The sequence below is a fragment of the Notolepis coatsorum genome (assembly GCF_963971535.1).
Source record: "Notolepis coatsorum genome assembly, chromosome: 20".
NCBI classification, from domain to species: domain Eukaryota; kingdom Metazoa; phylum Chordata; class Actinopteri; order Aulopiformes; family Paralepididae; genus Notolepis; species Notolepis coatsorum.
The window spans coordinates 70,041,502-70,060,045 of NC_140184.1; the positions used below are offsets into that span (position 1 = coordinate 70,041,502).

Below are 18,544 nucleotides of genomic sequence, written 5' to 3' on the forward strand. Positions count from 1 at the left end.
TGTGTTAATCTGATGACAAATAAAGACTTATACTTGTATTTATGCAGAATGATGCGTGTGGTGCTCAACATCAACAGGGATGAGCATGTCACTAATGCAAACTTGTATGGGGGGGTGCTAAAGGTGAGCGAGAAAGTGGCAGTCAGGAGAATGAGGCTGGCAGGTCACTGCCAGAGACATCATGAGATGCCAACCAGCAAACTTGTGCTGTGGGAACCAACACACGGGCATCGATCACGAGGACGTCCCACATTAACCTACGTGGACGTACTCAGGAGAGATGCGGGAACAGAATGCACCGGCGAGCTAGCCAGATGCATGGAGGATCGGGATGACTGGAAGCACCGATGGAGGGCCCGTCCGAGGACGACCTAGATAGATATACGTACTGTATAGTGCCAAATAAATCGTTCCAGCAAAGTAGGCTTTGTCAATACTGTTGGTACTTGTCAAGAACCAATCGCGCAGTAGGTTGGGAAATACCGGATCTGTCACCTGTCATCTCTCTCTGAAAGGTCCCTGTGGCTAAAACCCTGAGTGCGCTCATAACTTGTAAGTGTGGAGCAGAGAAGAGAAGAGAGGAGAGGGGGGAGGGGAGGGGAGGTTATAAATATGCATTCTATGCGTACGGCCTGGGCAGCCAGAGCATCTAACTGTTCTACAGCAATAATATTATCCATTTCAGAAGCAGAACGCACGCAATAAGTTATAATAATAATAATTATTATTGAAAAGTTCTGGGTTTATAAAGTCGTATTTGGGGGCAATTGACCAATGGTTTGCTTTCAACCCATGAACTCCTTCCTCTCTCACCTTTTTATATATATTTTTTATTTTATCTACTAAAACTGTATTGTATTGTATTGTTTGTTTTGTAAAGTGTCTTTGAGCATTAGGAAAAGCGCTATATAAATCTGATGTATTATTATTATTATGAATGGTAGGCTTTTTTAAATGTTTCTCATCTGGGTAAGAGTTTCTTATCTGGGTAAGAGTGCTCTCGTGTTAGGAATCCAGGTAAGAATGTTGAGTTCCAGTATGGCATGGAAGAATGGAGACGGAGAGGGTGCTGCTCTTCTCGAATATGTGTTTTTTTTATTATCAGAAACACTTTGAGCGATAACAATACTGTACCAGGTAAAGCAGGTAGTAGTAACAAGGAAGGATACTTAGTAGTAGTAGTAAGTACAACTTAAATAACAAGAGAAAACAGGGCGGTGAGAGATCCGACTTCTCGACCTAAAGCAAAGAACTTAAATCATGATAACAGGCGAGAAATCCGACTTCTGCCTGTGGACGGCTGTTCCCAGTAACACTGCTGAAGAACCGACAGGAAGAGAGGGGCAAAGTATTACTATAAAGGCCTCAGTACAGCCAGCAGACCCATCATCATCATCACAGAGTCGCGACAGGGAGCTAGAGCACGGGTCAAACAGCCCTACAGGGCAATGGCTAGCAAATAAAAACATTATGACAGAATGAAAAGAACCTCAAAGAAAATAAAGTTACAACAATATAACACAATAAGAGATTGAAGGGGTAGATATATACACACATAAACAGGTTTAGTACACAGTGAATGAGTTACAAACCGTTTTATTGTACAGAAATATAGCGTGGTGCTATATTTTTCATACATGAAATGTATACTGTGATTCTTCCAATCTTCTAATGCCCTCCCTTCCTGACTCTCAGTCTCTTGTTCCTCCTCTCTCATCTGTGTTCATATCCAACCATTCACCTAGCATCTGCACACACACACACAAACACTCACACAGACAAAAAAGCGTTCTAATCAGTCATCATCTCCAGTCTCCATAGAAACCTCTCGTGTCGGAGTAAGTCTAAATGCTGTGTACGGCCACTTCAGCCAACCCAGTGATCCATACCGCCATGGTAGCAGGAGATGCTGGACTTTAGGCTCCTGGCAGGAATCTGCAACTAATTGGATTTTCTTTTGTTGTCTTTTTGTTTCTGGGTGGCTCGTTCCTGCTAGGGCTCATTGTGTGTCTCCGTCTGCCTCAATGGAGGCTTTCAACAGAGCTCATTAGAGCCAAGGAACGCACCGGGGCCACACTGGCTATTAATTAGGATATTAAAGATGGGCAGAGCCAAGCCAAGCCATGGCGGCTTGTAGACCAGACTTGTTTCACAGAAAGACGCTGCTCAACATAGGAATACATTAGGACACTAGAGAGATGCCCTCGGTGGAGCGCAGACCACCATCTCTCCACTCTGCTGTTCACACATCTTACTAGCTCACTTTTTTTTGTATTGGATCTGGCGGTTATCAACTATTAAAATAATACATATTTGATACCCTCAGTAGGATATAACAAAGGCACAGCATATTTCAAATGTCATCATGATCAGACAAGCTGTTCGGTTCATGGTTTTAGATCTGTGAGAATAAGGAGCTTTTAAAACCACTTCACTACCCACTTTTAAAACCACTCTCAAGGAGCACCTACGGGAGACTGCAATTCGAAACTGGCCGCTGTAAATGTCCTAACCCAACCCCCTCCAATGTACAGTAAATGTCCTAACCCAGTAACACACGAGACCCTTTTCTTGGGACCAAGTAAGGTTTTGTCGATAATCCAATGTACATTTACCCCCCCCCCACCCCGCCTACCCACCACCCCCCACCCAGGGCTCTACGCTAACCTTTTTCACTAGGGGCACAGGTGCTCCTAAATGAAAAAAGTTAGGAGCACACAAAGAAATTTAGGAGCACCCAAAAATATTTAGGAGCACAGTGAAAATATTTCAAGTAAAAGAGTTTTTTATTTTTTTTAAATAAATGTATATTTGTACTGTGCGTGCATGTGTGTAAATTAGCTCTTGCTACAACCCTGCATGTTTACATTTTGTATTTTGTACTTGATGTTCATTAACACTTTGACTGCCATGAAACGTGTTTTGACGTCATTGCTGGCCATGCTCAAGTTGCCGGGGGACGCTGTACAGCGTCCTTATATCAATATTTCAAAAATCTGCGATCGGATTCATATGTCCCCTCCGCTGGCCTGAGATCCACCAGCAGGACCCACTGAGCTCTCTGGCGGTTCAGGAGCGCCATCTGGTGGCCGATCGGCGCAATCGCTTTAACAGGAAGTGGCATAGAGGTTGTGCTACGTCCGTAGTACTTCCGGGTGCTCGCTATAGGTCCCGCGACTCTGGCTCGTCACGCTACACAGTGATCGATTGCCAATAACTCGATAAACAACATGATTTGGACGTATATACCATTATACAAGCTGGAGATGGACCGGGTAAATTTACATCCCATAATGATAAGATTTCAACTCTACGATGATCGCCCAACGGCGCGCGGAGACTGGGGTGAGTTTCAGCGTGTAACGTTACCGTCTTCGATACTAACTGCTATTATCAACATTTGACCCACATTAGATGATTGGTATAACGCTGCCCACAGAATTATAAACGGCCCCTAGCCCATCCGGTCAACATCAGATGACGTGTAGTAACTTCTAGAAGTACGTCTAGTTGTAATTTTTTATATCGCGCTGATTGCCATAAAACTGTATTGCATCATCAATATAATGTATTTGGGGCTATAGATCACGTTCTGGAGAAAGCTGCAGAAAGAGATGAAAACATACTTATACATTAGACCATACTTTACTATGAATATGTGAATGAAAAAGTTTAACGTGGGTGCTCCAGTAGCACACCATGTTACCGCGCTGCGTCGCGGGACTCCGTGCTGCGTCACGGATCTGGTTGACTCCGAGTTCGATTCCCGGACTCGCCGTCATTTGCCGAATGTCTCCCCCTGCTCTCTCTCCCGTTTCACCCTACAACTGTCGGTCATGCTTGACCAGAAAAGCGATAAACGCTAAAAAAAAATAATAATAATAATAAAACAAAAAAAAAAAAAATTTAACGTTGCTACACAATGAACCTTTTTTTATTTATTTTTTTACACACAGAAATACGCAATTTTAGAGTAATTAGAGACGAATACTGAATAACTAGATTCAAGTTTTTTAAAGTGAGGTCCAGGTCCATGAGAGGGATCTGGGCAGTCCCCATAGAAAATTCAAAGTTAACAGGACCAAATCATCAGTTTCTTATTTATTTATTTATTTAACCTTTATTTAGCCAGATAAAACATTGATATGGTCCAAGAGGCCCCAACGAGGGTACAAATATACATATATACACATATACATACATACATACATACATACATACATACATACATACATACATACATACATACATACATACATACATACATACATACATACATACATACATACATACATACATACATACACACACACATATACACCAATAACAAAATAAAAACACAGTTAAGAATCATACACATAAGCAAATAAACAAACAGCCTATGTACAAAAGAAATAAACAGTTAATCTCTAGTCTTTACAGTTTTCTTCGATTGCATAAACACTCAAATCAAAAGTATTACACAATTATCAAAACCTTACACTCAAGGAGCAAAACATAGGCCCAGATTTGCACCCCTATAAACACAAAGTCAGCCTCACACTTTTTGCAAAACAATACACAGTGATTTGCAAAACACTAAACAGACTTGCATTACATTACACATAGAATGTCAAATTACAACACATATGAGCCAATTGGTTAAACACATCAATCAGATGCACAAACACACCATTGCTTAATTGTAGATACACCAATCAGGTTTAAGCACTATAAAAATGCAACAGGTGAGTTCACCTGCCTTCAACCAAAATGGAAGGAGAGTGAAGTACTGTACACAGAGAACGTGAAAATATACAATACATTCACCAAACACTACACAAGACAACCAATGATACAGACTGATGAAAATATAACTTTTCTCTCCATATACCCAAATCAGTCAACATGTCAACATGGAGAATCACAACAAAATAATCTCTTGCCAGATCCAGCTAGGCAAAGAGATAATGTCTAGTATTTTCTGTACTCTATTTAAATGTTTTCTATTTTTGTTTTTGTTTTACTGTAATTTTAACCTGTACTGGATACAGTATTTTATGTTTGTCTGATATTTGCTGAGCTTACTGTGTTATGCACACTGTAGTAGCATGAAAACTGGGACATGTTTTGTTGTGATTCTCCATGTTGAAATGTTGACTGATTTGGTTATATGGAGAGAAAATTTATATTTTCATCAGTCTGCATCATTGATTTGGGTATATGGAGAGCATTCTTTTTTTCATCAGTCTGCATCATTGATTTGGGTATATGGAGATAAATAAATTATATTTTCATCAGTCTACAGCATTGGTCTTGTGTAGTGTTTGGTGAATTTATTGTATATTTGCACATTCTCTGTGTACTTCACTTACAGTACTCTAATCACTGAGAAGTAGAATTTCTAAATGTGTTTTAGGTTAAGCACAGCAGTGTGTAACTGGTTCAAACATATTAAGTCATATGAAACGTGTGTTTCATATGGTAACAAAATGTAGTTTTTATAAATTAGTGTATAGTTTGTGTTGAGTTGAGGTGTTCTGATAATTGTGTGTGTGGTTGTGCTAATTGTGTGTAGTGTTTTGAAACACCGGGCCCTGTTTTCAAAATCGTGCTTAAGCAATCGAAAAAATTATATACATAATGTTTCAGTCTTCTCATAAAAAAAATATTAGATTTTGGGGTCTTTTCCTGCCTTTGGTCCGCTTTGCATTCACATCTCAAATGAACCGCAGCAGGGTTCACTTGCAAGAGTGAATGAGCTTTCACACCACCCCAAACCAACCGGACTATCCGAGGAAATTAACCAGGGTTCGATTAAAGCTTATTATAGTTTATCACAGTATCATGAGCATGTCTTTGTCAGTGGACACTGGACATGGGTATGGATGGCTCCAGGTGCTGCTGCGTTAAAGTGCACATCTTCAATACCTATCTGTACTATTTAAAAGCACAGTGCAGGACACACTCAAAGGTTATCGCACCTCAGAGATGGCAGTGGACATGTATGACAGGACAAAGGCCATATGTAATGGCCTTGGGATTGAGGAACATACTACCAGCAAAAGGAGGAAGCAGAAAAGGATGGACGAGTATGTAGTTGAGTCATCTTGTGGCACAAGCTCAGACCTCATGGAGATCAGCTGAGACAGAGACTGTTCTATCCAGTCCTCGACAGAATGCTGCAAGAGCTTGAGAGCAGGTTCTCATGAGTTGGAGAACAACGTATGAGAGGCATACAGGCATGTTATCCAGCCTCAGACCAGTTTCTCTCAGTGGAATTGCTGCAACCCCTCGCCACACATTACAATATCCAACTACTGCCAGAGGAGATCACAGTTGCAAAGTGTTTCCTGGCCAGGACGCGTGAACACTTAAGGTAACCTACTTGCGTTCAGCGTTTCTCTGATTGGCCACGACGCCCATGTGACCGCGGCAGAGCGGAAATAGGCTGCTGCTCCGGCGAAAGAAAGACAGGCATTCTATTGCCATGCTCTGCGACAAACTCTAACCTTAACCAACTCCGAAAGAATGCCTAAACTTAACCCTAACCTTAACCAACTCCGAAAGAATGCCTAACCTTAACCGGCGAAAGAAAGACAGGCATTCTATTGCCATGCTCTAAGACAGGGGTCGGCAATTAGGTTTGGCCGCGGGCCAATTTTTCCCCAAGCCATTGTTTGGCGGGCCAGAACCAAAAACAATGGCTAATTTAATATAATGATAGTGACATTTTTTTAACTCTGTCAAAATAAAAGAGCTGCATAGGTGGCATAATAAACTGTAAACGACATATACATGCACTGAACATTATACCTTTGTCTTTTTTCCATTGTATTATAAAGCGCCTCTCTATCGGTCTATCCTACATTACGCGCGCGCAACCGTCTATCTGACGGCCACGGACCAGTTTAATGTTGAATGTTTAATGTCAAAACTATCGATTTATATGGAATTCGTTTAACTTATCCGTTGTCTTACTTATTATTATACTTATTGAATCTCAAACAAGCCTCGTCTTGTTAAATGAGACGGTCTGGTCTACGGAGGAGACTGGGGCTGACGCATCCAGATTGGGGAATCCCCCGCTATAGATTATTGACACTTCCGCTAAATATATTAATCTAGCTACTAACTGGGGAGACTGATCAATTACGGATAAAGGAATATAGTGGGACGATCGATTATGATAGTTAACCTTGTTAGATGAGGCTGCACTGGAAATGGAGCTAATGGACTTCCGAATGTCTCGTAATTCAAATACCTATAGCGCTGTCATTTCAGGAGCTTCTTCAAGCACTCTTTTTGTTTAAAGTTTAATTGCATTGTTTTTGCATTGTTTTTAATTGCATTACTGTTCACATGCATGTGTGGTGCCGTCAATCATGAGTAAAGATAAAGCTTGAATGTCTTACTGAACTGGTGTTTTTATTTCATGGACTTTTCCCATTTCAGCACCACGCGCTGTCCACCTCACTTTGAGCAAGCACGGTGCATTGCACCTCACTCTATACCTGTTATTCACTCTCAACATGGATAAAACATAAAAGTATGCATATAATAAAAATAATATGATGAAAATAAAATAAATATCATATTCTCAAAATAAACTGACGGGCCAGAAATTATTGCTGGCGGGCCAATTTCGGCCCGCGGGCCGCCTATTGCCGACCCCTGCTCTAAGACAAACTCTAACCTTAACCAACTCCGAAAGAATGCCTAAACTTAACCCTAACCTTAACCAACTCCGAAAGAATGCCTAAACTTAACCGGCGACGTTTATATAGAGAGGCGATAAATTAATTAAACGTAAAAAAAAATAAAAAAAATTTAAGTGATTCGAACTTGTCACCAACTGGACCGCAGGCTCCACAGCAAGCTGAGGAACGAGTTGAGCTAACCGTCGATGTTAAAACAGGGGGGATTGCGTATGCATAATGCCGCAGCAACCTGCACGCCGCTGCCGCTGCCGTGCTAGGCGTGGTCACGTGGGACGCTGAACGCAAGTAGGTTTCCTTAATGAATGAAGTGGCCAGGACAGGCAGAGATGCAGTCCCTACTATCCAAAGTGTCTTTTCCCTCCTGGATGATAATAATAATAATAATAATAATAATAATAATAATAATAATAATAATAATAATAATAATAATAATAATAATAATAATAATAATAATAATAATAATAATAATAATAATAATAATAATGCATTTGATTTATAATGCGCCTTTCAAGACACAAAAAAAAAGTCCACAAATCGGTGAATGAAAAAATTATATAGGATCAAATGAAAACTACTACTTGCTAAAAATCGATGTTTAAAAGTACTAAAAACTAGGGATGTCCGATATTATCGGCCTACCGATATTATCGGCCAATATCGGCATTAAAATGTGATAGCGGAAAATATCGGTATCGGTTTTCAATTTTTATTTCTTTTAATTAAAAAAAGAATTATTTACATTTCTATAGAAATGATGTCCGATATTATCGGCCGATATCGGCATTAAAATGTGATATCGGTTGATATCGGTATCGGAAATTAAGAGTTGGACAATATCGGTATATCGGTATCGGTAAAAAAGCCAATATCGAGCATCCCTACTAAAAACCAAAGAAAAATACTAAAATACTAACAAACATTCAGCACAGACAACGGGGATGCTGCCATCAAAAAAAATGTAAAAATTTTTTTTTTTAGATCCGGGGCTAGGAGAAAAACATCCGGGGCTAAAGCCCCGGAAGCCCAGGGCTAACTGCTACCCAACCCCCCCACCCCACCTCCTCCAATGTACAGTTTCTTCGTCAAATGTATATACTCTTTCTTTTTAAACTTTTTTTGTATCACAAACAGTACTGTATTTGTAAATCTGGTATGTCATAAATGTATAGATGTAGCAGTACTGTCTATCTCAGGGGTGGGCAATTATTTTTCCCAGGGGGCCGAATGAGCAACTGAAAATATGTTGGAGGGCCGGGCCAAAATTCCAAACTCAATTATGCATAATATACATTTGATTTCTATATAAAAAGCAGTAAATGGCATTGTTTTGACCCCTGGTAAGAGTGTATGTTATTATTTGGCAATTAAAAGGTGAGGTTAGCTTTCAAAAATATCATTTATTCAAATAGAATTTATTTCCAAAATGATAAACAAAATGTGAAACATTAATAACAAAGGGCATTTTGAGTTTCATATACTATTGAAACAAGGATTTTCTTAGCTTTCTAAAGACATCACATCATCTTATAGCCAAAATAAACAAGCCATGTCACTGAACTGCAGAAAAGTGTCCCAGTTTTGTAGCCTTTTTTACTTTACATGCCTATATTAAACATTGAATGTTTTCAGAACTGTGCAAAAAAAAGAAAAAAAAAGATCAAGTGTCCCATTTCACTTGTTATATTTCCACATTTTAGTGTTCTTCAGTTATTTTCTTTTTTTCATTCAGTGTGAGAAATCCAGTCTCTGTTGAGCTTTAACAAGTCCATCAATGTCAGGTTGCATGTCTGAGGTGGAGATGCGAAGCACAGCTGCCAGATGTTCATCAGTGAGAGAGGATCTGTACCTGGACTTGGTAAACGTCATGACTGAGAATGTCTGTTCACATATGTAGGTGGATCCAAAGAGAACCAACATCTTCTGAGCATGTCTCCTCATGTTTGGAAAGTTCTCCTCCTTGAGAGCAGAGTAGAACTCTAGCAGTGATGCTGACTTAAATTGCTCTTTCAGTAGTGAATCAGACTGCAGGTCAATGAGTTCAAGCTGAACAACTATCAATACTGCAGGTAAAGGGAGAGGAAACCAGCTGCATTTCATCCTCGACCTTTTTGAAATCTTGAAAACGCCTTTTGCCTTGAAATTAATTGCAACTTTGTCATGAAGGCTCTCACATGGCTATGCATTTCATGAGCAAAAATGCCCTTGCCCTGCAGTTGTGTGTTCAGTAGGGATGGGTACCGTTCACATTTGAACCGATACGGTACCGGTACCTGTGAATCGATACCGGTACCCAACGGTACCTTTTTTCTGTACTTTAGTCTCTAAAAATGTAATCAACCTACCTCAGTTGTGAAAAAAAAAATCCAAACTTCAAATAACCACACTTTCGACCGTTTTCGGCCCCCCCCCCCCCCGACTGCTTTGTTGTTGAATCAAGTCAAATCCTAGGTAAGCGTATATTGTGCGTGTGAATGTTGACATGAAAAAAAAAGTTAAAAAAAAGTCATATTAAAAAAAGATTTTTATTAAAAAAAAATTTATTATCATGTAATCTTTCGCGGGCCGGTCAGAATCATCCCGCGGGCCGTACAATGCCCAGGTCTGGTCTATCTGTATGTCATGTATGTCATATATGTTATGATGAATTGAAAATGGGGGACCCTGATGTAAACAAGACGAAAGTCTTTCTCTGGTCTGCATCCCCTTAACAATTGTGTGTATTGAGCTGTACTGTATTGTACCCATTCTGCAATCTGTTAAAGGGGAACTATTTTACTATTTCTTTCACTATTTGGGCACTTTTACACAATTCCTGTGAGTCTATGGAACACCTCTGTAATATATATATTTTTTTGATTCATTGTTTTGTATTTCTAATCAAGTCCTCAAAAACAGCATTTTTCTACCTCAAGATCTCGAGCCGTTTTGAGCCTGGGCTCCTAAACCACTGCGCAGCGGCGTCGTCGCCTGAACATTAACATGCAGCGGTGTCTTTCTGACATCACATATCGCGCACATTTTCAAATGACTCAGTTCAGTGAGGGTGAATATTGTGAGAGGAGAATTGGAAGAATGCGCCAATATGAGAATTTTTAGACATAGATCATATTAATATAAGTTCACATAGCTAGGAAACAATGCTAAACACTCAAAAAGGCCATTTATAAGATAGTTCCCCTTTAATAAAATGTTCAATCAATCAAGCTGCATGTCTGGGTATGAGTTGTGTGACTCTAGGACTAAGAAGACACGTTAATTTGAAAATGGAACATTTGGCCTGATGGTGGCGCTAGAGCAAAGGTCATGGGTTCACCCAAATCAAGAGGTTTCTTCCTCTAGGTATCATGAACAAGTGCTTGCCTTCTAACAGGTCAGGAGATACGTGTGGCCTGATGGTGGTGCTAGGGGAAAGGTCGCCAAACATGAGTAGACTTGTTCTTTCTGGCATCATGAATGTGCACAACAAATGATATGGCTATCTGGCCGTTACTTGACGAGATGTCTTGTTCTCAATTTGGGCTGATGGTGGGGCTGGAGAAAATGTCTTCCTCTAGGGGTCATAAATGTTCACAGCACATTTTGTGACTGTACAACAAACGGCTAATTTTAAAGAAGTTTGGCCTGATGGTGGCGCTAGAGGAAAGGTCATGAGGTCTCTAAAATCAATAGGGTTCTTCCTCTGGGTGGCATGAATGTACACAGTAACTTTCATGCTAATCTGGCCATTACTTATCTTCTTGTTGTTGACATGTTGTGAACAGACACACAAACAGACACAGTGGCGAAAACACAACCTATTTGGCGGAGATAACATACAGACACACAGGGGTTAAAAGCCAACTTCCTTGGCGGAGATAACATGCAGACACTCAGGTTAAAAGGCGGAGGTAATGTGTTCATAAGTCATTTAGCATTGCTCTTGTCCACCATGAGTTGTACAACAAGAAGCCATTCTGAATGGGACCATCTGCTAAACGACTCGTCAAAGTAAAAAATGTACGGACGTACAAAGAAAACGCGGAATCCCCTGTCGACGTGCGTGAGCCATACACCCTGTAAAAAAACATCTGCTCAATCCTTGCCAGACGCACGCAGCTGAGACTCTCTGTGGGAGCCTATCAGAGGCACTGGGGGAGGCGGTCTCTCTGCGGGAGCCTATCAGAGGCACTGGGGGAGGCTGTCTCTGATAGGGAGCCAGAGCAAGCAGACGCTACAGCAGCGATGACCGCCCTCTCAGCGTCCCGTCTCCGATTACAACATCGTCCGGGGAGGGATGGACAAGGGACAGAAACAAAACACAGCTGAAAGGAAAAACGGGAGGACACACGCACAAGCAGCTTTGACGTGGACACACACAAACATATTGTTTACCGTGAACACGCACGCTTACTTTTGATGCCTGCCGGTGCCATCGCTGGTAGTCGGCCAGCGTGTCGAAGTTGACGAAGTAGGTCTGGGCCTGTGGTCCGGCGGAGCTGAACATCAGACAGTGCTGCCTCCTCCTCACCTCCTCCACCTCCACACGGAGACACAGAGAGCAGAACATTTACAGCTTTAAGATCAAAGAACCTCAGTAGACATCGAGCCTATGAGCCTGAATACACAGGAAATACCCAGGAAGGCCTTAGGGTTCACAAGGGAGGGAAGGATAGATTGCCAGGTGTGGCGATGACTATCCCCCCCCCCCCCACGGTGACCAAGAGGCACCACGGAAATAGCCTACATCAAAGGGTTCCCCTTTTCCCCCGTTGAGGTTTGTAAAACTGTTGGAGGAACGCCCACTAAGGAATTCAGTTCTGACGTCACTTTAGTGGACTAGCCTATTGACAGCCAGAGCTATTGTTTCTCCAATCAGGAAGCTCGGTACGAATCAGACGGATACGCCCGCTTGACGTAAAATTAGGGGCGGAGTCTAGATTTGAATATGGCCGGCTCCACAGAGAGGGCAAAAACACAACCCCACGAACGAGACAACGCTCAACAGCTCACTCTACACACTCCCTTTGACTCAAGGACAAACCGACCGGCGAAAAACACAGAGAGACGGCACTTCCAACTACACCTCAGAAGAAGCCGAGACGAGAGATGCTTATAGCTACAAGCTTTTTAGGTTATATTGAATATTTAGTCTGAATTCTACGATCCTCCGGCATATTGGTTGCATCTCGTAGTTTCATTGCATTTATTCTTCAAATCATTGATTTGTAAATATTGTTGAAATCCTTTTCATTAAACACGGATTCTTCAAAGATCGATCTGCTCGGAACTCGTTTTCTTCAACCGCCGCCGTTTTCTCTGTTGGTAACGAGCAGAAACCATTTCAAGGTTACTGCTGTTTGTATGTAGAATAAAACTTCTAGGGCTTGTTAAAGTAAACACAACGCAGAGTATATTAAGCTAGGAAGATTACTACATTTATTGGTGTCGTGGCCCTAGAATTAATACGACCGTTTGATCGAGAACAGAATTATTTTTTTTTTACTTCATTTGTTCACCTCAACAAGTCGTCATCGCGGATCCGGAGCTGATAAACACAGGTGAGTGTGATTATGGAGTGTACGGGCGTTCAATTCGAGCCAAGAGGGGGATTGCTAAGATATTGCCTCATGTAAAATGAAGATGTATATTGGGTGCACAAACTATCTGGTTATGGGAAATGGTCAAAAGCGTCGGATGGCGACTGATGAAAGGTTTTTCTGGCCAGGAAGCTCGGTAATCTGGTGGCGTGCGACAGGAGGCGCGTCCTGAGCAATACGAGATCCCTAAAACGTATTCTCGGGAAAAGGAGCGCTGGGATGATTGGGAATTTGCTTGTTCTGAAGGGGGAGAGAGCCGTGTGTACTGTATAGATGGGCTCTGTTGCTCTTTAGAACATGTAAATCGGCTTGGTAAGATGATTTAGGACCTGCGTAATCGGGGAACGTGGTTTGTGCGGTTACAGGATTATTACGTAATAATTGATATAAGCGGGGCTGGCGTGCTCAAGGGGCTTCAATAGGATGGTTTGCTGGCTGAACATGGATAGTCAGGACATGTATCTGCGGGAAACTATCAGGCCGAATTAAATGAAGATGTATGTTCGACTTTAGGGCGTATATCGAACGGGTCCGGAGATCCTCTTTGATCTTGAGCATAACCGGCGTGTTAGTTGATTGCGTACGCTGTAATAAAAATAAGTACTTAGTGGGAATTCGATTAAAGCGCTATAGTAAACTTAAACACTGACTATAGTACGGGGGGTGAATACGCTTGATCTTGCATTTAGGAAGTCGCGCGGTAGTTATTGACGGAATGTGAGATCTGCCGCGGACGTTCGGGCTCTATGATAAGTAAGCTTGGAGGATGTGTATGATATTGCAGTTATGGTTAGGCATGTGTTTGAGTATGAGTGAAAGGATTTATGGTTGTGTTGTACGTTGCGTGATGTAGTATGGATTAAATCTGTAAATTGGCACTTACAATATGACTGAGAACGGTTTTTAATATTGAACCTGGTGCGCACGCTATGTCCACTGTGCCACCCAACTATGCGTGGAGGGGCGCGTGCATGCTTGTCGGAGCTCGTGCTGGACAAAACGCGTTCTCGTCAGAACTCGTGCGTATCGTAGCGCGCGGCTGGCTAAAGCTACATGCTACAATAGCTCGTCGTGGCTCGCTTGGGGTGTTCAATACTGTATGTTGTGAATGGGATGATATTGCAGTGTAACTGAATTGTCATTTATGTTGGATGAGTTGTGTGAGTTTGCGGTATTGGCTAATGTTTACATGGTATTGGCTGAAAGTTTGAACGAATGCAGGATGAGTGGCGAGTGAGTAGGCCGTATGGGAGTGCGCGCATGCGCACTTGTGAGAAAGGACAATGTGTGTGAGACGTGAAAGACTGGAATTAATTGTGATGTGGTTAAAAGTACACTAGGTGGCGCCAGAGTCAACCTGGGATTCAGTCTGGCCTGCTGAAGCAGGTTAGAAGGGGTCCTGGGGTGAGCTCGTGACACGCAGCCGTTTTAAGTGGAGTACAGTGGTCGCCATTTTAGACGGGGCTGGGGTGGCCATTGTAAGGGGCTCTATGTTTTCGGAGTGATGTGGTAGGTACTGCGCTAGGGGGCGGTAGAGGCGTCATTGACTCCCGTCCTGGGCAGTATGTCATGCGAGGCTTATTGTATGGTTGGATGTATGTGATGTCCCTCTGTTTCTCTCTCTCCCTCCCCTCTCTCTCTCTCTCTCTCTCTCTCTCTCTCTCTCTCCCCCCCTCTCTCTCACCTTTCTACTCCCTCCTTCCATCTCTCTCCCCCTCTCTCTCTCTCTCTATCTCCCTCACTCTCTCTCTTTTTCCCTCTCTCACTCTCCCCACACTCCTTCCCTCCTTCCCTCTCTCTCCCCCTCTCTCTCTCTCTCTCTTTCTCTCACCCCCCCTCTCTCTCACCTTTCTACCCCCCCCCTCTCTCTCTCTCCCCCCCTCTCTCTCACCTTTCTATTCCCTCCTTCCATCTCCATCTCTCCCCCCCCCCCCCTCTCTCTCTCTTTCTCCCTCTCTCTCTCTCCCCACACTTCCTCCCTCCTCCCATCTCTCTCCCCCTCTCTCTCTCTCTCTGTCTCCCTCACTCTCTCTCTTTCTCCCTCTCTCACTCTCCCCACACTCCTTCCCTCCTTCCCTCTCTCTCCCCCTCTCTCTCTCTCTATCTCCCTCACTCTCTCTCTTTCTCCCTCTCTCTCTCTCCCCGCACTCCTTCCCTCCCTCTTTCCATCTCTTTCCCCCCCCCTCTCTCTCTCTCCCTGCCTCCCTTCCCGCTGACCCCCCCTCTCTCCCTTTCCCTCTCTTCCTCTCTCTTTCCCCACACCCCCTAGCCTCCCTCTCACTCCCTTTTTCCATCTCTCTCCCTACACTCCCTGTACCCCCGTCTCCTCTCTTTCACTTCTATCTCTTCTCTAACTTTCTCTCTTTTCTCTCTCTCTCTCCCTCTCTCTCTCCCTCCCCCTCCATAGGAGGCGTTTGGGCAGTTGCAAAGTATGGCGTATTGTGTAATATGTTTTAAGGTTTGGAACAGGTCTGTTCGGGACCACGTGCCCCCCCCCCCCCTCCATGGCTTCTTTCTCTCCCTTTTTCCTCCCCTTTATGCCTTTCCTTTCTGGTCTCCCCCATTTCCCTCCCCTTGCACTTTCTCTCCCTTGCCCCCCCCCCCCCTCCATGGCTTCTTTCTCTCCTTTTTTTCCTCCCCTTTATGCCTTTCCTTTCTGGTCTCCCCCATTTCCCTCCCCTTTCACTTTCTCTCCCTTGCCCCCCCCCCCCCCCCCCCTCTCCTTTTTTCCTTCAGCCCCCCTCTCTCTCGCTCTTTCCCTTTGCGCTCCCCCCCCCCTTCTTCTCTCTCACTATTTCCCTTGGCTCTCTCTTTCTCTTCCCTCTCCCCCCTCTCCTTTTTCCTCCCGATTTCCCTCTCTTTTCTGCCCCCCTCCTTGTCTTGCTCCCTCTTTCCCTTTGCCCCCCACCCCCCCCTTCTGCATGTTTTTCTCTCTCTCTCCCTTTTTCCCCCCTCTCTCCCATTTCCCTTCTACCCCCCCACTCCATCCTTTGCCTCACTCGCTGAGCCCTTCTCTCTCTCCCCCCTCTTCTTTCTGAAGACCGGCATAGAGATACATGTTTTCCCTCTGGCCCGGTCCTCTCTTGACCGGTCGGCGGTTTCGTTACGGCCTTCTTTCTCCTGCCCTACTTGGGGTGCCGGGGTGTCCTGGTATTGTGTTAAGGTTGGGGTCTTCGTGTCAGTGGACTGTGGTGTGTGTAGTTATAAAGTTGTGTTGTTGTTTGTGGGGATTGCAGGACATATTAGGATACGCGCCGGTGACGGAGGAAGGAAGAGGAGGACGGAACATTCGACATGGTTCCTGGTTTGAGTGACAGTAGTAGGCGGGTGCTTCGGGGGTGTGCTGTGGCGGTGGTTTGGTTGTGTGTGTTGGTCGGTACGATAATGTATGATCCATATCAGCGACCTGAACAGCCAGAGGTGGTGGTAGTGGGTAGAAGGTCGCTGCCAGACCATCGCGGGAATCTGTTTTTGGGGATGGCGAGGACGGTGGCTAAAGCGGCTAATAAATTGGATTGCTATGTGTGTGGCTTGGCCCCGCAAGCGGCCGACGCGGGTCTTCCTCTGATTGCGCACCCCTTAACGAAGTGTCATGCCAATGTGTTGAGAGACGTGCCTCTCCCTCGCCTATGCGACGGGGTGAGTCATGATAAGATATTGAGGTATTTGGGCTGGGAGTTGGGGTCGAATAAGGCTGTGGGTTATGCAGGGCTAAAGGACAGTAGCCCCATTCCAGTGGCATTTAGGGCGGCTGGGTTTGAGATGTGCGTAGAGGGGAGGTCCGGTGGTAGGGACGTGGGCTATTTGGACGGCTGCTTGGGTGAGAGTGGAGTATGGGGTAAGGATTCAGAGGCGCCAGCCCCTGGTGGGGCGTTTTGGATTTGTGGTGAGTATGCGTACGCCGCGTTACCTATTAAGTGGAGGGGTAGGTGTGCATTGGGGTATTTAGTGCCGGCTATGAGGGTGTCAGATGTTTTGCCGACGCTTCCCAGGTCAAGGAGAAGGAGGGATGCGGACCACTTTTTCAGGGTGGCGTTTCCCTGGTGGGGGACGTATGCGAACATGGGTGAACTGGACCATCTAGCTCGCGTGTTTGAGGATATGGCGGCTACGACCGCGAAGGGTATGACCCTGGAGGCTCAAGAGTTACGGTCCTTAAGACTGATGGAACTGCAGTCAAGGACAGGTTTGGACTTCCTGTTGGCGAGTTCAGGAGGCACGTGTGCGTTGATTGGTCAGGAATGCTGCACATTTATCCCAGAAAATGATATAGGTGGCTTACCAGCGATTATAGAGCATTTGAAGAATATTACTAGGGAGATGCAGCCCCCGCGGGAGGACTCGTGGGAGGGCTGGGGTCAAAGTTGGATGGGCTATATAGGATGGACAATTGCTAAGTATTTGCTGTGTGCTGTGGTGATGTTTGCGGTTATAGTTGTTTGTGTGAATGTAATCAGGGTGTGTGTGGCGTACGTGTTCAGGACTCTCGGCGCGGCTGGTTCTGCGTCTGAGGACCCACACTGCTCGACTGCACCTGCGTATGCGATGATGATGTTAAGGGATGGCGCGGAGGGTGGCAGGGTGGGAGTGGGAGTTCCAATAAAGCCGAGATGCCCGGCGTCCGCGCTGGCAACTATTCTCTGATCTGGGTGGTGGACATTCAGGGTTGGGGAGTGGGAGGGCCGGAGCGTGCGTGTGGGTGTGGGGGACGTTCCTGGACGACCGTATGTTGCCGTTGGCGAGATAAGGTTGTGTATGCAATTGTGTTTTTTTTTCCATAGTAGGTACGTTTGGATTGACTGTATGATGTGGGGCGGTGTACCCGGAGTTCGGTGTTGGGTCTGGTCGGCTGTGCATTGCCGTCCGGCAGGGCACTGGACTCTGGGGATATTGGCCTGGAGGACGGGATAAGTTGCCGGGATGCTGACTGCTTTGTACCTGTGGTGAGGTGTGTTCAGGCCGCTGTGGAGGGGCTGTCAGGGTCTCTTCAATAAACAGGGTTGACACCTCACGGCGTGCGTGGCGCGGCGTCCGTGGCATTCTTTAGATTATCTCTGGGGGACACGTGTCTGAGTGACAGGTGTCCCCTGGGGGGTGTGGTACTGAATAATGAAAAATAATGTGAAAAAATGAATGTAACTATATTAATCAAGATGTTTTTGTTTTCCGAGGAGTATCAGAATTGGAGCGGAATCAAGCGGAAGTAAAGGAGAGCCGAAATTCGACAAAAAATAGGAACCCAGTGTGTTGACAGAGATCGAACGAGAA

General features: G+C 44.4%; 1 protein-coding gene across 1 annotated transcript in view; it reads right to left on the reverse strand.

Annotated features, from left to right (window-relative positions):
- Window positions 1-18,544, reverse strand: part of phlpp2 (PH domain and leucine rich repeat protein phosphatase 2) — a gene marked incomplete at its 3' end in the record, with an annotated part of 293,323 nt that overhangs the window by 132,658 nt on the left and 142,121 nt on the right. The window contains 1 exon segment of the mRNA XM_084337142.1: window positions 12,091-12,216. Coding sequence (XP_084193268.1) covers window positions 12,091-12,216 — 126 coding nt within the window.